At 43.9% G+C, this 20,758-nt stretch overlaps 1 protein-coding gene and 1 long non-coding RNA gene across 2 annotated transcripts; one reads left to right on the top strand and one right to left on the bottom strand.

Annotated features, from left to right (window-relative positions):
- Positions 1-5,256: 5,256 nt before the first annotated feature.
- LOC137598452 (uncharacterized) lies at positions 5,257-6,079 on the bottom strand. Its single transcript, XR_011036680.1, has 3 exons — positions 5,911-6,079; positions 5,725-5,829; positions 5,257-5,396 (listed from the first exon to the last, which is right to left on the bottom strand). It is a non-coding gene; the product is annotated as an uncharacterized lncRNA (long non-coding RNA).
- A 6,200-nt stretch (positions 6,080-12,279) lies between these two features.
- On the top strand, positions 12,280-20,452 carry zbtb37 (zinc finger and BTB domain containing 37). The gene is made up of 3 exons (XM_068319709.1): positions 12,280-13,214; positions 13,297-13,396; positions 13,901-20,452. The coding sequence occupies exons 1-3, from the start codon at positions 12,280-12,282 to the stop codon at positions 14,432-14,434; spliced, it is 1,569 nt and encodes a 522-aa protein (XP_068175810.1). The 3' UTR covers positions 14,435-20,452.
- The last annotated feature ends 306 nt before the right edge of the window (positions 20,453-20,758 follow it).

The following is a 20,758-nucleotide window of genomic DNA, read 5'->3' as shown; positions in this document are numbered from 1 at the left end:
TTGTTGGTTTGTTCCGGCTTTCCCATCGTCCTATTGGTCCTCTGGGGTCAGGTGACCTGATGCTACCTTAACATGCAGTTTGTCGTTTTCTCCATGACGGCCATATTTGGATGTGTTCTCAAACATTCTGTTGTTTTCTTCAGTGCTTGAGGTTTGTTTTCTGCTTCTCAGCTCTCTGATAGAACAAATGTCCTGCTGGTATTTGTCCTTCATCATGTGTCACATATCCAACATTGACTCACATGAACAAGTAGAACTGAAATTTAAATGTTGAAACGACCAATAAAAATACCAAAGATGTCCTACAGATGTATTTCTTACAGTGATTGATTTATTGCTGGATCGATCTATAAAATAACACTATGATATACGGTATATAACATAACACTATAGGTTTCAGAATCTTTCTTGTATATTGATGGAATATAAAAGGTTGTCTTTATTTGAATATTTATTAAAATGATTGAAACAATTCATGAAGTCATTAAATATTTTTAAAACTTTAAGAAATTTTCTAAATATTTCAATAAATATGAAAGAATTGGAAAATGTGCACACCTTTCCTGATTGATCTGACGGATTTGAATGAAGTTTCTACACTGAAGTCGTCCCAGACTCTGTGAAAACCAAAGAAAGTCCAGCTGGAAATGTGGTCGTGGTCATGGAGAAGATGTTAGTCTGCTTGAGAAGGATCAAATCATTGGAACGCATCAAGCAGAGAAAACATCTCAGGACACTGCAGAAACTACTATGGTTGGGTTGAGGACTGTCCAACGCAGGACAGTGGGGACCCATTGCCTTTAAGGGAGAAATGTGGTCAGAAAAACATCCTGAATGATCTTGATTGATGATCACTTAAACGGTTGGTGAAATCAAATTGACAGAAAACAACAGTAGAACTTTGGGCTCATGTTTCATAGTGGAGGTAAGAGTATTTCTACACACAACGTGAAGGGAACTCAAGGGATTGGGACTGAACAGATGTGTAGCCTTAAGAAGAAGACTAAGGGAAAGATGGGTAAGAAGGATAAGAGGAGAGGCAGCGGAAGTGATGCACTCATCATGCTAGTGCCTACTGTACCTGCCTGTGGGGGCAGTGTTCTGATGTTGGGTTGCTGCAGTTGGTCAGATCTAGGTTCAGAAACAGTATGAGGTCAGCTGACTACCTGGATATACTGAATGACTGGGTTATTCCATCTTCCCTGACGGCACGGACCATATTCCAAGATGGCAATACCAGGATTCATGGGGCTCACACTGTGAATGAGTGGTTCAGACAGCAGGAGACATCATTTTCACACATGGATTGGCCACCAGAGTCCAGACCTGAACCCCATTGAGAACCTCTGGGATTAACTTGAGACTTATCATCAATGCAAGATCTTTGGAAGCCACCTCAGCTGTTTCTAAGAGGTCTTGTGGCAACCAGGGGGATCTGAAGACCACTTGAAATGTCCCAGAAGAGTTTGACTCTTGGAGGAAGTGGAATACTGCCATAACACAAAGACGTCTGTTGTCCTCATCCTGTGGTCTAAACCGTTTCATATTCATCCAATCACCAACTAATATGCTTCAACAATTCTATTTCCTTTTTGAAAACATCCAGTTTAACTGAATTTGTCTCTGCAAACTGTCTGTAGGTGTGAATGTGTGTGTTGATGATGTCACAGCCCCAGTTCCAGGTTCCCCTTGTGTTGTCAGTATTCTGACTCCACTCCCACTCAGTCCACTCATTCCTGCCACCTGTGTTGTTTCAGACACCTGCGTCCCATCTCCAATCAGGCTCTGCCTACTTAAGCTCTGCTCAGACCTCAGTTCAGGTCCAGATGGTAGAGACTCATCCTGCCCTTCACAATTCTTGGATTCCCTCGTGATTTGATTTTTTTTTCCTGAATCCTGCCTGTTTTTCCATTTCCTATCTGATCTCCGGAGTATTTGGTGTAGGTTTCAACTAGTGTTCAAACGATGAATGTGGACATTTCCCCTAGTGTACTGCTTTTGGGTCCAGGCCACACCCGTGACAGTACAGTCTGGCCAAAAATGGACCCAGTAGCCTCTTCCTCTTTCCAGTCTCTCCTAGCTTGAGCAGGAGGCTCTGCCACCCAGAGCCTAGAGCATACTGACAATTGACAGCCACAGGGGGGCAGCAGGCTGCCTCAGCCACAACACCAGCTCTTTCTGTACCTGCGCCAGTGTTACTCTCGGGCATCAGTGCCTCGACACCACACCTTCACTTCTGAGACAGAGAAAGGACCAGAATCTGTTCCTGAACCACTGAAAGTACCTGGACCTGTTCCTGAACCAGAGTACCAGTACCTGAGGTCCCAGTCCTGAACCTGATTCTGTTCCAAAATCTGGACTTGAGCCTAAACCTGAACACAAGTCTGACCAAGAGCCTGATATTGTCCTGGGACCACTTAGTGATGGAGGGCGGAAGTGTAACTGGGTTAACTAGGTTAACTTTAACAGAAGTAGTTGCAGGCCGCGATAGAGTCGAAAAAGACCCCTGTCAGAGGATTTTGAAGGCAGATACAGTCTGTGATGTAGCCTCCTCATCCATCTTAATTGGGAGACACATGTGGACAATCAGGGATGCGGCACACCTTGCGCCATAAAAGAAAACAACCTGATTTCCATACTGCTCGGTACCTGAAACAGACAGGGCAACACAAGGCACGGATGTCACAGCAGTTACCCTGAAGACTCATTAGGTAGCACGAGTGCGTGACAGCATGTTAGCAGTTGCATTCTTGTTATCTCTAATATGTGTAATGCACAAATAGCATGGCTGGCGGAAAATACTCCAGCCCATCAATCTCTGGTTCGGGTTTTGCAATGAATGAAGGAACATTAAAGGATTGCAGTCACTGTAAAAGGCAATAGGAGTCGATCTACCCCCAAGGTACACTTCCAAATTCCATAAAGCCCAGTTTAGCACCAATGCCTCTTTTTCTGTTGTTAAATAATTGATATTAACTGAATTTCTTTGAAGAATAACAGATGGAGAATAACAGAATTCTCGTCTTGGAGCAAAACGGCGCCAGCTCCCAGATTACTCAAGTCTAAGTGCGGTTGAAATGACAACCATTCTAGGAGCCGCAAGCACCGGTGCTGACGAGAGCGGATGTTTGGCATTCTCGAAGGCGGCTTGACAAGCAGGCATCCACAGGAAAGGCTTGTTAATTTTAAGCTAAGTTGTTAACGGCATGACAACATAAGAGACTTTTGCAGATATTACGATAGTATCCCATGGAACTTTTGTCGGTAGTCAATGAGCTTTTGACACTGCTTTTTTCACAGTTGAATGAATACGACACTCGCATTCAAAGAAAGCTTAAAAGGTGGATGTTAGATTCTTCAAACTTTGGAGAAGTCTTTTTGATTCTCGTGACATCAATGTGGCCAGAACTAACTGGGGTAGGAGGCACCAATGTCCCTTTGTCAATGTCAAGCCCTTGTACTCAAGTGCCAATTTCACATGTTTGAGCTCTTCCTTTGCCAGCTCAAGATCGCACTCCATTTTGCACTTTTAAATATGAGCTAAATGCTACTACTGACTATGTCTTAACTGTCATTTAAGAGCTCTTTCTGTTACTCAAACAAAAATCCCAAAAAGAGACAAAACGGGAGGAGGTTCCTGTTGAGGAGGCAAAACCTCCAGCTCCACTAGAGTATCACAAATAATTGTTTTCATCACACCTTTATTTCTCTTTGCAGAACTAGACAATTCGTTACACATTATACATTACATTATACTGTACATTATACAATACATTGTACATTATAATATAAGGCAAGTGAAAGGAGATGATCCTTCGATAGTACCTTGAAAGCCTTGATTGAAAGAGCAGCAATTAAACTATCAACTTCCGACATGTCGGCTCTTCTGTCGATCGATCGGCTGTTCCCAAACCAAAGAGCCGCTGGGTGGCACAACAATCAGATACTCACTGGTTTCCACAGCGATGACAACCAGCCCAGACGCCAGCGCGTCCTCATAGGGGGTAACAATGCAATGAAATTAGCCTGTTATCCAAGAACACGGACACATCTCCAGCAAACAAAAAACAGAATAATCACGAATATATTGTACACCTCTCACCCTCGCTAAAAGATAAAATCATACCGGCTGTACCAACATAAGGCACGCAAAGTGTTACAGGAGTCACTGAGGTTCAATTCATCCATGAGATGGAGTGGTGGAAAGCAAACAAACCAACACAAACCCAGATTTATGGCGAGTTTGACTAGCCCCTGTCCTATGGCCTAGGTTAACCACATAGTGAAGGAGGACGGAGGCGAAACTGGATGCAATAATAATAATTTATTAGGTTTACTTTAACAGAAGCAGTTTCAGGTCGCAGTACAAAGTCGAAAAAGACCCCGGTCAGAGGTGGGGTTTATGGGGTTCATGTATACTTTGACCCGCTTAAAAACCTTTTTTAGGGTAAAAGCTGCAAAAAACAGTGTTCAAAATTTTTTGAATTAGATTAATAATCCAGAGTGTACAGAGAGACAACATCCCAATATAACAGAATTATGAGACAAAATACTTTGGAGAGGATCAATATGTATTACGTTTCAGTCCAGCACCAGAGACAGGAGGATATATCACACCACCACCAATATCTATCTGAGATCATTCAGAGTCAGTCATTCAAATAGATTTCACATATTTGCAAAGGGTATCTGGATTAAAATCATATTTTAAGTGATAACTGGGGCGTCAGTGGCCCAGGTGGTAGAGCAGATTGTCCAATGAGCGTAGGATTGTCTGTTCGGATCTCGCTCCCACACTCATCCGTCGTTGTGTCTTTGGTGCAGAGAAACATGATTCAAAAGGCTGGACACAAATTTCTAGCATTCTCCATGTTGCATGGAGCAGTTTCCAGTCAAACCAGTGTTCAAAGTATTCAAAAATTTTCTCTGATGGAGTTTCAAACACATCTTCTGGTTCTGCAGGTTTTGTGGTGGTGACCTTGGCAGAGTGATGCATGTTCTGAATGCTGGCTGGTTGTAAATACGTGATTAGAAACACACAAACATTCCCTGACTGATTATTGTTAAAGTGTGATAATAGTGGATACATATGAGGACCTGCTGGTGAGGTTCCTTCTGGTTCTAGAAGTGATAAAAGAGTCCCAGGAGCAGAGGGATCAAACCCAGACTGACGGAGCAAGCATCGCTGGTGGTTGCAACAATGGTTGGAGTTGTCATGTTTGGAATTATTGTGGTAGGAATTGTGGTCACGGTTGGGGCGATATTACACAGACTGGAGTTGCAACAGGTGGTGTCGTTGCTAAAGAACAGACTCATGTTGGAAGGAACTTGGTTGTCCAGACACAAGTTGTCAGATGTGCAGCCGAAGATTGAAAGTGGTTCTGATGGCATGCCCGCTGGAAATGAGAAATCATTGTCACTGGACAAACTACTGTTGATCTCAGGCAGTAATGATTCATAATTGTAATTTCAGGAACACATAAACATAAAACAAAGATGAAGGAATAGATAATACAGTCTAACTATAGAATAAAAATGTGTTCTCCTACAACGAGCCTGGTGGTGTGTTGGGTTGATTTTTATGTTCATGCATTTGTCACCTGGTTAAAGGACACAGGTAAAGACAGTCTATAAAAGGATCCCTTCAGACACTAATGTGAACACAGCAGGAATGAGAGAATGAGAGTCTCATCTAGAACTTGTTATCGTCTCATAAGGTCTCACCAGATACTTGAATGCAGCGGTTCTGTATTCCCCTACACTGGAGTTGTTCGGTGCAATTAGCATTCAGACAACACGTCAGGTTGTTGGTTGACTGAATCATAGGAACTAAGAGAAAACAGAAAGTCATTTATCTGAGGAACATAGAACACTGATGAGAATGAACTATTTCTAATCAGCCATACTTACTGGTAAAATTTCCAGAGTTGCAGTTAGTTGTGTTGCAGCATTCAAGAATCATGTCCGAACTGAAATTACCAAAACTGAATGAAAACACCTGGATGCCAGAGGATGGGCATTGGGAGGACGGTGCACATCCCTTCGAGTTTATCGCTATTGAGAACGTATCTAGTGTGCCTGAAACCAAAGCAGAGTTAGATACTGCTGATGGAAAGAAGACAAACATGCAGAATTCACAGAAGAGTTGTGATAAAGAAATACTGACTGTTAGAGGAGGATGTGAAACACATCGTCTCTGAAGTACAGTTTGCCGTTTCCGTGGTGGGACATGTAAAAATACCACAGGTTTCACACTGAAGACTAGAATTAGCTCCAACTGTAGTAAAGAGAACAACATGAGCTGATGTCCAAAAGCTGTTGACTTGATCCACTGGACGTTAAGAAAGTTCTTGAAAACGTTTCGTCTCTCATCCAAGAGACTTCTTCAGTTCTCTTGGATGAGAGACAAAACGTTTTCAAGAACTTTCTTAACGTCCAGTGGATCGACTCAACAGCTTTTGGATAACCATGACCTGGATGACTGAGAACCTACACAGACACATGAGCTGATGGATACAGATAACTAATAATCAACTGATCAATACTGGTGAATGAATCAGGCTTCAAAGATGAGTTACAGTTACCTGAGCCGGAGAGAGTCCAGGCTAGAGCCAGAGAAAGGATCAGCTTCACCATTATGAAGAGGAAACTACTGGAGATAGAGATACTTGATCTCTCCTGTACTTTAATGTCTGGGTGTTGAGAACACCTAACTAACAAACTAACTAACTAACTAACTAACTGACAAACACACTAATACCTGAATGCTGGAGGGTGTTCCTTGTCTGTCCAATCATGAACTGAAGTCACGATGACAACATTCCATGTTGAATCTGATTTTTTCCTTTTGCATTATTTGATCAAAATCAAGAAATAAAATTGAATAGTGTCCAATTGATATTTTAAAATTGTTGATTTAATCTTTTATTGTTGTCTGGTTTTCTGTGTCTTCATTTAATCTTGGTACATGTTTTCCACAAGTCCAGTGACTACTTTAAACAACTGCATGTCAAAGTATGGTGAAGCAACATGACCCCACAGAAGGGGTGATTTTCAGTTTTTCAAATGAGACATTTGCTTCTGCATATTTTTTATTTCGATGAAATTTGTTTTTATCTCCACCAGCAGATGAAGCACAATACTCTTGAATGTTCCATTTATTTTGATGTATTTAAGGTACCAATAAGTAAAATAAGGTACCAATAATAAGACCATTATTAATCATTATTTGTAATTTATCATTTATTTTGTCATTTCAGGCCAATTTCATGTCTGAAATTTGACTAAATTGGAAATTCTTTGAAAAAAAAATAAATCCTGAACTGTTTACAACAGCCCAACCCAGTTAAAAAGGAAGAACAGCATTCAGGACGACATTCCTGACGAGACAGGGGTTCATTTCACCACTAGAGGGAGAATCTCTCTCTCCGCCTCTTCTTCCTGATGAAACTTGTGGGTGTAACATTGAATACAACCAGATTCAACAAAGACAAAACAAAATGGAATGTATCATGTCTGACTGAACTCCAGCTGAAGGTTAGTGAGAACGGATGGGACTTTAGTTGAGACTTTAAAGACTCGACTATCCAAGCAGTTTGTAACTGCAGAGGGAAGGTGATCCACAAATCTGATGCAGCCATTGAAAGGTTCTGTCACTACATGATGTAGGAACATCCAGTTTCATTATTATTGGGTGACCTCAGAGCTCAAAGTAGAATTTTGCACTACGAACTACAAATGGTAAAGTCAACATTGATCCACACCTACATACAGAGTTACAGTAATCATAATGAGTTCTTATATAAATACGAAAGACTCTCTAAAAGACCTCAAGGCTTAACTTTAGCCAGTAGCCTCAGTTGGATAAAGCTGGTTTTGACGACAGAGCAAATTTTATTGTCAAATTTAAAATCGGTCAAAAATCACAGCCAGATTTTTGACAGTTGGTCAAACTGGTGACCAAAGTGGGCCAGAAATGCCAACAACAAAATTCACAACAACCAAACACAACTTCAATTTTATATTCATTTAGACAGAGAATCTTTAGGTCCTGCCATGTTTTCAGATCACTCTAGCAGAGTCTGATGGGTTCTAGTGAGTCTGTGGTGTTAGCCTGTAGAGGTACGTAACTGAATGTTGTCTAGAACACACTGGAAGGAGATATAATTGTTAAAAATGGAACCCAGGAGCAGAATATATAAGGAAAATAGTTACAGGAGAGACGAACCACAGAAGAAGAAAAAAACCCAGAGTTGGACAGAGGAACTCCTTCTGGGCAATAAGACTTAAGCCAAGTTCTGTACCTTTCAAACCAACACACTGTTCAAGACAAGATAAAAGAATGGAGTGACTGACTGAGTCAAAGACAACAGCCAATCCAATCCAATCCAATCCAATCTTTATTTCTTGAGCACTTTACAACAAACAGTCGACCAAAGTGCTGTACGGACAAATAAATAAAAAGAACAAACATAATAGATGAAAGACAAAATGGGTCAAATGTGGTAAGTAAAATTAATTAATTAAAAACATAAAACATGGATAAAAGCAAAAACCATACGAGTCTAAAGGCATCAAAACAGCTGGTTTAAAAGAGCACAATTGGAGGATCTTGATAGCTGTACCGATAGCTGGCCCCTGACAATAAAGGTCTATATCTCAAGATGTATACGCCTAGAACAAGGCCATTGGAGGACATAAATAGTTTTCTTGGTATGGAAGAGACACAAAGGACTATCATGGAGTATTTTGGATTTACTCTGAATATAAATGGGGGATTTATTGAGGAACCTCTCATGTCAGCCTTCAGAACTCTTTTGTCTCATGTACTGCACTGTAATACAGTTGGACAACAATTGATCTCGTATTTTATGTTTGAGACTATCAAAAGTGGTTGACGAACTGGGTCCTGATATTTTTTAGTCGTACATTTCTGAACCTGTTTTGACTCCAACTCTTCAGTTGACTTCTCTTTGGATGTTCATGGAGTCGTCTTCACGGGGATTATTACGTAATTAAATTACCTGTTTGTACATGTATCACTCATTCACTTCTGGAATTTCTGGTTAAACAGACACTTCTCTTCAGTAGTTTATTTTGTCTTGTAATTTTGAAATGACAAGATAATTGTACAGTAGTTGACTTCACTGAAGTATTTGTTGGCTCAGTAATTACGCTAAAACATTTGTCAGAAATGTTTGTGCACTCCTCCCATCAGACAAAATGCATCTGTGTAGAAACTGACATCAATCAGCAGGTGACTTTTCAGCCAGATACCTGATCAATACAGAATCAAGATATTTTAGCCTTTTGTCTTTAGAAAGCTATGTAAAGACCCAACGACATGAGGTAATCATCTGGATCTTCAATGGTTTTCTGAAGATTCTTGGTCATTGTAGGAAAGAGGGAATTAAATTGCCTTCAAAAATGTGAGGACAAAATGATAAAATTATGTTACACTAAGACCTAGAACAGATGTGGTCTGGATCCAAATAATATTCTATTGAATGCTTCAGGAAGTTGGATTGGGATTCCAGGGGGGGGGGCGTTCATTTAATATCAGTAGGATTGTTTGTGTGCAGTTAAAACTTGAACACACTCTTGAACTGTGTACATAGGACAAGTGAATAAAGCTATAAGGAGTTACAAGGGAAGTGCAGATTTTAATTGTTCTAAAGCAACCTTGGGTTCTGCTATTCAGCTCAAGGGTGTGTCAGTAAGACCCATCCATATCTGTGCCAGGATGTCCCTATCATTATCAAAGTGTAGCTTTAGCAGTATTTCCTCTTGAGAACCAGACAACAACATTGTAAACAGGGAGAAGACAGAATCCATTCCAGACTCTGAAGTATTGATGCAACAGACCAGGCCAGAGATGTTCTTGATGAAGATAAGGTCAGACATGTGGTTCCATTGGGTTTTCAGTCCATTTTACTAGGAGAACTGCTAATAAGAACAAAGTCATTTACTTAAATCTATTAGAATGAACAGTGTTTTATTAATTACTCTGAATAGGCTTTTAGTTGTCTTGGTGAGTTGATGGATCAACCAGTGCCGTGACGTGGCAGAACAGGCAGGTTTTGGACTGGTTCTTGTCACGAGAGGTGGAGTTTGTGCATTGATAGGTGAGTACAGTTACATATAAATTCCAGGTCCAACAGCTCCCACCAAGGCTGTGAAGAAGATAAAGACTCTCAGGATTCATCTGGTGGGCAGAGGTCTGACCAGCCTACCACAAGCCTACTGTCTTCTCTTTGGACCTCAAGTATCCACCCAAACTAACGCTCACTTTTGAGAAATGTGAGAGACTTTGTGTTTGTCAGAAGAAGAAACGGAGAACACCACTGAAAATTTTCCTAATCCCTAAATGGCCGGACATGCATTGATCACCTACCAGTCGTTTGGACACCCAAACAGATCCGGTCTCCCCTCCTATCCTACTCAGGTACTTTGGCGCCACCTGCAGGTCGGATCCGGATCATCCTGGAGGATTTGAATGTTATGTTTTTGCTTTAATTGTTTTCATGTGTTTGAATCTTTCATTTTTCCTGTCAAATTAAATCCTAAAACCTCCTGGAGAAAACTTCTCGAACTACTTCATAAGTTTACTTTAAATATGAAGACATTTTAAAGATATGCAATTAAAGTTTAAAAGTTAAAAGTAGGTCTACAGAATAAAATGAAGATTAATGAATATTTGAAGTCCTGGATTGAAGTTTAAGACCTAATTATTATATAAAATTACAGACATTCAGGTACAAAATATTGTCAAAGACAATATTTTTCTGTTTTAAATTTTCCACATTTGTTATTTTATTCCATTTTGAATGAATGAATATAATTATGATTATATTTATCTAACAAAATTTAATCTGATTACCTTCCAAATATGTATCTGTTCTACTGCATCACCTGCTTTGATGAAGACCGGGTTATTGATGACTGATCAGGTGATCTGCTTGGTGATGAGGGTCGTTAGCAGCCAATCACAACTCAGTATTAAAATGCATGAACTGATCTCCACAGAAACTAATCAATAGACAAATTAACAGAAAGAACTGATGGATCACAATCAACAGAAAAAACCCCACTGATTTTAATGGTTTAAATAAATTAAGATAAAAAATCTCTTCAACGTGAATTAAGGAAAAAAAGAGGCATGAAAGTATAAAAAGACTGAAAGGGTTAAAAAGTAAAATATGAGTCATTTCAAAATTAAATTTAAGTTTAAAAAGGAAATTTAAAGGAGATATATTAAATTATTAAATGTATTAATATTAATATTATTAATAATCATTTTATTGACCACTAATAAATCAATAACGTTGTTTCCCAGTTTGTGTGTGTGTGTGTGTGCGCGTGCGCGTGCGCGCGCCAAACTGCCAAACTCCAAGTGTCATGATGACCATGCTCAGGCTTCACAGATGCATGCCGGGAAAAGTCGTTTTTCCAGCACGTCCTCTCAACCAGCTGTCTGCAGCTATAAACTACGTTTCCCAGAGTCCCCCGCGCGTTTTCTTCCTTTCCTCCTTCCTTCCTGCAGCCTCGGCCCTTCTGCCGTGAAAACGGAAGATGAGACGCAGCGGCGGTCCGCTGACACCGAACCGAGCCTGAACCGACATCCAGAGGCATGGCGGCGGAGCGGCTGCTGACGGACCGGAGGCCGAGCTCAGCCGCTCTTCCCCTGCATTGAACCCGCCGCTGGAGCAGCGGAGCTCGGAGGAGCGGCGGGTGGAGCTGCAGTCTGCCGGGCCGGGCCGGGCCGAGCCGAGCCGAACCCGGACGGGCCGAGCCGGGCTGGTTCGAGCTGCCGACGTCTCTCACCCTGCTAACGATGCTCAGCTAGCTGCAGGACCGAAGCCTCGTCAGCACCACACCCCGAAGCCAGACCCGATCTCCCCCAGAACCCCCTTCAGGTGAGAGTCCGGCGGTACACCTGAGACCCGCTGAGCCTGGTTCCACATGGTTCTGGGTTCTGTCACGTCATTTGATGCTTTTACTAAACCTGACACCAGAACCGGTCCGGTATTCAGGTCTGACCTAGAACAGGATCCAACACCAGGACCCAGATTCTAGTCCGACCCTGATCCGGTTGGGGGGTGTCGAGCTCCTCCATTCCCTGGTGTGTCCCGCTCCGTTTCCCGGTGCAACTTCAGAAATGTGTTAACCCCGACAAACGTTCAGGCTGAGGTCAAAGGTCAAATGAGGCGCGTGTGTTCTCCTGGTTCTGACCTGGTTTCTTCCTGGTTTAGCAGAACCCCCCTCCCCCCCCCCGGCGGAATGGAGCGCTCCGGCAGCATCCAGCTGGACATCCCGGACTTCAGCAACTCGGTGCTGTCGCACCTGAACCAGCTGCGGGTCCAGGGCCGCCTGTGCGACATCGTGGTCAACGTGCAGGGCCAGAGCTTCCGGGCGCACAAGGTGGTCCTCGCCGCCAGCTCGCCGTACTTCCGGGACCACATGTCCCTGAGCCAGATGAGCACCGTGTCGCTGACGGTGATCCGGAACCCCACGGTGTTCGAGCAGCTGCTGTCCTTCTGCTACACGGGGCGCCTGTGCCTGCAGCTCGCCGACATCATCAGCTACCTGACGGCCGCCAGCTTCCTGCAGATGCAGCACATCATCGACCGCTGCACGCAGATCCTGGAGGGCATCCACCTGAAGATCAGCCTGGCCGACCTGGACGAGGAGCCCCCGGAGGAGCCTCGGGGGTCGAGGGGTAACCGGACGCTGGAGGCCGGCGGCCGCAGTGTCCACGGCGGTCTGCGGCTCCTCGGGCCGCGAGGAGGAGGAGGAGGAGGAGGCGGCGCGGAGGCGGTCAGCCCGGCGGAGGAGCCGCTCAGCCCGGCGCCGACGGTGGAGCACAGCGGGATGGAGGGGGTCGGAGGCGCCGGCGCCGGCAGGGGGGGCAAGGAGCCCATCCTCCGCATCAACCGCGCCGGGCAGTGGTACGTGGAGACGAGCGGCGAGCCGGAGCGCAGCGGCAGCGCCGAGGATGGCGCCGCCATGGACCGGGTGAGGATCAAGATGGAGAGGATGGAGGAGTGGATCGGCGAGGAAGGGGGGCCGGCGGGGGAGGAAGAGGAGGAGGAGGAGGGCGGGGCCACCGTGATGATCGACACGTCGGGACGCAGCACGCTGGTGACGGGGCCGGTGGGAGGAGCCCTGGGGGGGCGGAGCACCCAGCCGTCGTCCAGCTTCAGCGAGACGGACAGGTGGGCGGTAACCCCCGGGGTGTCGGCGTGTTGCTGTTGTTGTTGTTGTTGTTGACGTGTTGTTTGTTTGTTTATCCGTCAGGTTCAGTCCCACCGGGAGCGTGGTGGTCCTGACGGAGCGCCAGAGAGCCAAGAGCGAGTCGCCCAGCCGCGCCGACGACCTCCGACAGCCGAGCTCCCAGGTAGGACCGCCCGAAGCGGGTCGGCCGGAGGCAACGGCGTGCTGCCTTTGAGACCCGTAGGATAAACGGGTGCCGCTGCTCAACCCTCGTGTCATTACACCTCAAAACAGGAAGTAGGAGGCTAACGCTAACGAAAACGAGTCATCGATGAGTCGGCTTCCTATTGGAGCATCAAGGTTGAAAGGAATTCAAATTCAAGAAACTTTATTAGTCCCCAAGGGGCAATTGAAAGCACCATGAAGCAAGATTGGTGTAAAAGTAAAAGTGCAAACATAAACAGTAAACATAAATAATAATAACATAAATATAAATACAATGTTTATAATAATTAACATATAATAATAATTCAACACCTAGTTAGTTCAGAAACTCACTGGGATTTTGAATATAAAAAAACGGGTACAACAAGGGGTTCACACCTGACCGATCTGGTTCTGGAACTCATCTGTTTGCCGCGGTTCCTTCTGGTCCTGGTCCGTATTAACGCCACGTTCTTCCCGTCAGGGGGAGGAGCACGCGGCGTTCGACATGGGCGGCTACGAGGACTACTTGCGGGAGCAGGTGGGCGACCGCTGGTTCCGCTACAACCCGCGGCTCACCTGCATCTACTGCTGCAAGTCCTTCAACCAGAAGGGCAGCCTGGACCGCCACATGCGCCTCCACATGGGCATCACGCCGTTCGTCTGCCGCATCTGCGGCAAGAAGTACACGAGGAAGGACCAGCTGGAGTACCACATCCGGAAGCACACGGGCAACAAGCCCTTCCACTGCCACGTCTGCGGGAAGAGCTTCCCCTTCCAGGCCATCCTCAACCAGCACTTCCGCAAAAACCACCCCGGTTGTGCCCCGCAGGAAGCCCACAGCGCCTCGCCCGAGACCACCACTGCCTCGGTCACGTCCAGGGGAGGGCCCAGCGACGAGGCCTCCCCGAGCCAGGAGGAACCGGAGGGAGGGGGTGTTGGTGGCGGCACCGGCGGCGGCGGGGGGCAATACAACGAGGGTCCTCAGGGATCCGTTTCCACCACGGGTCCCGATTGACTTCCCCCTCGAGGGAAAGAGTTTGGGGGGGGTGGGGGGTGTCTAAACCTGTTGCGTCTGAAGCTAACGGGACGTGGATCCCGCTCGAGTTGACGCCAGAAGCGACGCTTCAGAGTCGGAACTGAATTTTTTTTGTTTTGTTTTCGCTTTAAACCGCATCTACCTTCACAAACCGAACCGAACAGATTAAGCTAAGATGAAGAAACGCCACGCACCCCAACAACCTCATGCGCCACACGATGCAGTGGTCTTCGTTCGCCTCCCTTTTTACGTTACAGATTTCTACTTTTATATTTACAGGTTTTACAGGTTCACAAAAGCAGCATGACAACAGTCTGTCTGGTGGAAACTTTGCCAAACTACTCAGTGCCAGTCTAAGTTTAAATCCTTATATTTGCCTTGAGACAATCCGGAGCGGCGGTTCCTTAGAACCCTGCTCTTTAAGCGCCAAACGTGGGCTTGAAAAGATTTTAATTGCACAAAAAAGGTTCAACAAGAAAACGACTGTTTCAGTTCCAGTATGATCAGAGCTTCTTTTCCCCAATTTTCCAACTTGTGTCTCGTTTTTACTTTCAGATCAAGAAAATCAGCAAATGAGGTCTCGTTAAGAGTAAAGTCCTTCTCTAGAAGAAACTGTCCCAATAAACCCTCAGAAGGAGTCATGGACTAGTTAAACCTGCCCTAAAAATTTGGACTCACGCTATCTGTAAAGTCAGAAGTACAAAACTTTTATATACCCCCAACAGTAAAGACGCCTTCAAGTAATTTGTGGCTCAATCGGATCAATACAATCAATGTAGAATCAAACGAACAAGTCAACCGGCTTGAGCCACTTTGGGTTGGGTTTGGTAGGGTTGGGTTGGGTCGGGTTGGGTTCAGTAGGGTTTGGTTGGTTCAGCGGGACAGGTCGAAGTTCTTACGGGTGTAAAGTCAACGGGAGGCATTTAAAACTCGTAGAATAAACGCGAAGTAAACATGCCAATCAAAAGCTACTCTGATCACACTGGATTCGTAAATTCGGCCGCGTAAATTAGAGGTTTTTCAAGGATCTGGTAGATTAGGAAGGACCATCTGGCAGCCTGTTGACTTCACAGACTCACAGCAGGAAAACTGGACGTGGTCCAGTCTCAGATAAGCTAACGCCGCTCAGTTACCTCTCATCACTACGCAATACAGATGCTGCTCCTCACAGCACCACCGGGGGGCGCGCTCACCCACGCAGAGCTCTCTGCCAGTCTTCTCTGATGTTTTTATAGCGAGCATGTGATTTGTGTTTGTCCTTTTTTTTTTTTTCCCCGGGGGACACTAATTTTTGCTCTGACAATGTGTGTGTGACGAACGGAAGCGTCACGCCGGACGAGGACGGCGGGAAAACGGTGTCGCAACCCGATCGGTAACGTCTGTTCCAGCTGATGACGCATGAGATTACCGTTAGCGGTAATAACAACAGTTTATTCAGGGAGAATAAACGTACCTAGCTAATAGGAATAATGTTATTGATGTTAGCGTAGCTACTATGTTAGTTATGCTAACATTGGACTTTGTCCTTTACAAATTTTCTACCAGTGGTTTGAAGCCATTTATTACTAGAACGACTCGTGTTTGATAGTCGATAGCCTTCAAGGTGGATGATATTTAAAAGATAAACATTATCTGTCAAGCTAACAGGTACTGCAACAAACATTAGCATCCACAAGCTAACAGATTTGATGCCGTTCAGCCCCGTACAAGATATTTTTCCTGGTGTTTAAATCATAAACTATTATAACAGTGAAACTCACGCTAACGGTGGTTCAAAGACGTGTTATGAAACAAGCTAGTGTTCTAGCGAGTGCTCGCCGTAAAATTGCTCGATTTGAAAATTGTCATTAGCCTGCAAGCTAACAGTCCTTAAGGCCAATTCCCAAAATAATCAATTTGTAAGCTAACTGACTGTTAGTCTTACTGGCGTCAGTGTTCGCTACTGCTAACGCTGAACTGATTTAATGAGTTACGCAACACAAACATTTCAGTTCTTTAAAACAAGCTGTTATGTAAGAACTAGCATGCTAAGTATCATTTTTTTAAAAATCTATTCAACATAAGTTGGCTTTGTACAGCTGTACAAATTTTAGTGTCGACAAGGAGTGGCCAAGATGTGCTTAGCTTAGCTTAGCACAAACACTGGAACCTAAAACTACTAGCCTAGCTGTACCAAACGAGAAAGAGAACACGTCACAATTACTTTGCCAATATTAGCCAGCTAGCCAGCTCCAAAAACATTTGAGTTTGCTGATGAACGTTTGCTGAATTGTTCTCAGAATATTTTTACAGATTTCGGTCAGATTCAGAAAAGGCGTCATTACGACAGACGGTTCTGATCGGGTCGACGACAGGTAGCGACACCACAAGGAGCCAGACAATGTCAGACCAGATGGATGTAATAGCCAGGCCACGGAGCCGGACTTTTAAAAAAACTCTCCAGAGTTCAAAGTTCACATACTGGAGCAAGTCGGACAACCTGGCAACCAAAGGAACGATGGCGTGGCCAACGTTGGCCCCTCCAAAACAACTTGAGCACTTATCAGAGATGGGATCAAAACCAGAACTTTTTTTTATAAAGACTGAACATTATTAAATCCTCACATGTTATCAGACAAACATATTTAAACGACTGAGATGTTTGCGTTTGAATAATGTTAGTAAGCTAGTTCAAGTCAGATTTCCGGTAGGTCGGCGGGTAGCACACGGATCGGCTGTAACTGTTCTACTCCAGAGCTGTGAATCAGATTCTCAGTGGACGGTCAATGTTTTTTATGCAAGTGATGCCGGCGGTTCTGTCCTCGCTCCGGCCGGCTGGACTCCTGCCACCGCTGCACAAACTCTTCAGGCAAAACCAGGAAGTATCAGGTAAACAGACTCTTTTATTCAGTGAATCAGACGCTTTTTCCCTGCGTAGCAGAACGCTAACGGCTTAACCTCAGTGCGAGCTCCACGCCGCAGAAACACCTGTACATCAACTCAACAGCAGCAGGTAAGAAATCCCTGTGAGTCACGCGGAGGGCGCAAAAAACACAGGGCTGGGCAATATGGAATGAAAAATCTGTTACCATGACAACAATAATTGCCTGGTCTCCAAGAATGCAGGAGATTGACCACAGCAAATTCTAAATCGGCAGCATTGTGGTCTTCACCTCCAGTTTATACATTATTTCCACGAATCAGGAATCCTTTGTGCGACACTCGCTTCAGATTTTTGTAGAAATCCATTGTTGTTGAATTTTCATTTGCAGGTTTTGGTTTTTTTTCCCTCATACAACTTGTTGAAAGACATAATTGCAGCTGGACAGTTTGCACACTGTGACGTCTGCAGAGAATATTGAAGAGTTTTGAGTTTTTCAGCTCTTTTTTTTTTGTGGAAAATTTGAAGCTTTTGCTGGTGACAACATTTGGCCATCGCTAACGTGGCTAGCTGCATGATGTGTTTTAGATCCGATGTAGAGATCAACAAAAACGCCGTTTTAACAAGACGAGATGTCAGGACGAAAGTATTCAGTTTGAAAAATGTTTGGAGTTGTTTCAAACTGGTCTTTCAGGACTTCTTTTGTTCTGCCGTCATCAGTCCTTTTTAGTAATCACTTCCTGTTCTTGTAGAACATCAGACCTAAGTTGTATCGTAGCTTTAAATATTGACTTGGTAGAAACGAGCTTTCCATTTCGAGATCGGCTAGTTGGCCTATGGTCCTTAGACTTGATTGGGAAATGTGGATCGTGGTTGGTTGGTTGGTTGGATGGTTGGTTGGTTTTGTGTTTGAAAAGGTGCATGTCCCATTAAAGACAAACAATCAGTTGTTCAGGACCGGTCTGACAGGTCTGGTCTGGACCGGTCTGGACAGAACGACACTGCTAACAGCGATAAAGTGCCTTAAGACCAGAACAGCAACGAAGGGCAAGTCAACGAAACGTAGTGGGAAGAGTTCCGAAAGACGAGTCAAGTTAGCCTGACTCTCTAGTAATGAAGACCGCAACTCCCATGATCCCACACCTGAAAAACACACAGGCTAAATGTCACTGGTTGGTTGTCGAGATTCAAAAAAATGCTGAATCTACCTTCTTTACTGTCGGGAGAAACTATGGAACAGATTTCAAACCGTTATGAAGGGTTGGGGCACGAGTCGGACATCTGTGTTTGAGCTTCAGTAGGGTGGGCAGAGAATGTTGAACCAATCAATGGGCCATATGTAGCTTAACAAGCTAACACTAGCTTTGTAGTCAGTAAGTTCCATAGAAATGTCCATTTCGACCGATTCGATCTCTGTTCTTGATGCTACTCTTGTTTCAGGAAACTTTTCTAACTTCTTGAAGTTAAAAATTGAAAGTTCCTTCTTAATTTTGTCACCAGCCGAAGTTTAGAGAAGTATTTCATCAGAAGGGAATGTTAAGTTAATGCCTTTACAGTACAAGTTTGTGGTTTTGTCACTTTGTGCAAACTTTTCTAAGTATCATGGTTGAGTTTTAAAGCACATTTCAGAACCGGTGTTTTCTTTCAATCCAAAGAAGAACCGTTTCTTAGCCATGTCCGGTCTTTGTGGAAGCATGCTAGTAGCGTTGGTGTCTCCATGTTGCCCAGCTCGTCCTGCAGGAACAAACCGTTAACTCAGCGCAGCAAAGGGATGCAAAGATTTCTCCGTCAATCAAAAAGAATTCCCTCTGTTTAAATCGTTTGGCTGTTCGTCACATCCCAGGAGACGTTTCAAGACGTCCCGCCGGAACGTCGCCTCATGTTTCAGTCCGAAGGAAGACTTGTTTGACCCGTCTGAACCGGTCCAGACTGCATCCTTTGTGTTCCTCCTCTTATAACCGAGTGTCTCCAATGAAAAACAACATTTCTCAGCCAGATCAAGAGAAAACTGCTTCTAGAACAGACTAGTTCACTCCGTCCCGCTTGAGGAATCTAAACTACGCACAAACAGCAAGGAAACTGGTGTTTGGCTTTGGTTCCGCTGCTCATCCAACAAAAACACGCTTCTGACAAACTCGGCACCAACAAAGGGAAATTAACTTATCAATAACGCGAGATTTATTACCAGCCTTGGTAAAGAACTAACCAAACACACGGCCTTCCTTTTTGTGCGCCGTTTATTCAACAAGGAAAAGTCGGATCCAAGTTGCATTCAGGCTCATCTAGGATTTTTTTAAACTTTCAACCAAAGTGTTTTGTTCGTATCTCCAGTTTTGTTTTCTTCTGGAATGTCGATCTGAATCAATAGAAGACCTAAATTAAGAAAATAATTTTTATATTGAAGAGTGAACAGGAAATGTTTTCCAGGAAAATTCAGAATCAAAAGTTCAAGAGGGATCGATCAAAAAAAATTGATGAGTTCTGAAGAGCGACGACTCAGAATCCGACTTTTCTTCCGCGACAGTTCTTCGGGTTTCATTTCAGTTTCATCAAACTGTGAAAACAGCCTGACCTCATCATTATCATCATCATTATCATCAACATCTTCAGCGTCTCTTTGAAGCTCCAGTTCTTCTGAGTTTTCATTTTGCTTTAGTTTCACATGTCTTCAGCTTCCGGCTGAAACTTCTGGCTTTTTGTTTTCTACTTTTTACTGTGTGACGTTTAGTATGAATATCAAGTAACCTTGACCACAACATGCCTAATTATAAATCATTAGATATATTCACTTATCCAGATTACTCTTTACTGTTATATCCTAATATATCAAGGCAGAAAAGGAGTCAAAGAAAAAACATTTAGTAAATTAACTTTTAATACTGTACTTTTTTAAGAGGAGGTACTTAAGTTCTGTAGTAGAAGCTAAAAGGTTTTATGTGAAGATCTTTTATGTTGCATGTCTCTATTGCTAAAACATGTTGGTGTGGGAGGTTGGGTGGGGGGTTGGGGGAGGGGTGATGCCAAAGGTTGATTATTAAGAAAATTATTATGAAAATGTGAAGACGCTTCTTTCACCATGACCACTAGATCACACACGTCGCATCTCCTTCTAAGGAAATAAAGCACTTTAAGTGTTGACCGGCAAAGACCTGCCTCTTTCTTTATTGAACTTCATTACCCACAATTCAGTACCTGCACACACCTGACCAGAGGTAAGCGAAGACGAGTGAGCTGAACAGATTCAGTAAGAGACAGACATGGGCGGACACTTCGAATGGTAAGCTAACAATGTTAGCTGGATGTACTGCACACACAGGTAAATAGGTGGCTAATAGTGGGGCTAATGTTAGCCAAAAGTAGTGGATAAGGGGCTCATATAAGCTGAAAGTCATGAATAAATGGCTTGAATAGGTAACTAGTACCTTAAAATTTTTAGTTAAATG

The sequence above is a fragment of the Antennarius striatus genome, chromosome 7, assembly GCF_040054535.1.
Source record: "Antennarius striatus isolate MH-2024 chromosome 7, ASM4005453v1, whole genome shotgun sequence".
Taxonomy (NCBI): domain Eukaryota; kingdom Metazoa; phylum Chordata; class Actinopteri; order Lophiiformes; family Antennariidae; genus Antennarius; species Antennarius striatus.
This window is presented reverse-complemented; position numbering and strand designations above follow the sequence as displayed.

What these genes read in the sequence shown, in the direction of transcription:
- zbtb37 (XM_068319709.1), top strand. Translation starts at nt 12,280, where the DNA reads ATGGAGCGCTCCGGCAGCATCCAGCTGGACATCCCGGACTTCAGCAAC. An exon ending in AGCTTCAGCGAGACGGACAG is followed by an intron (nt 13,215 to 13,296) that starts GTGGGCGGTAAC and finishes TTTATCCGTCAG; the next exon opens with GTTCAGTCCCACCGGGAGCG. An exon ending in TCCGACAGCCGAGCTCCCAG is followed by an intron (nt 13,397 to 13,900) that starts GTAGGACCGCCC and finishes TCTTCCCGTCAG; the next exon opens with GGGGAGGAGCACGCGGCGTT.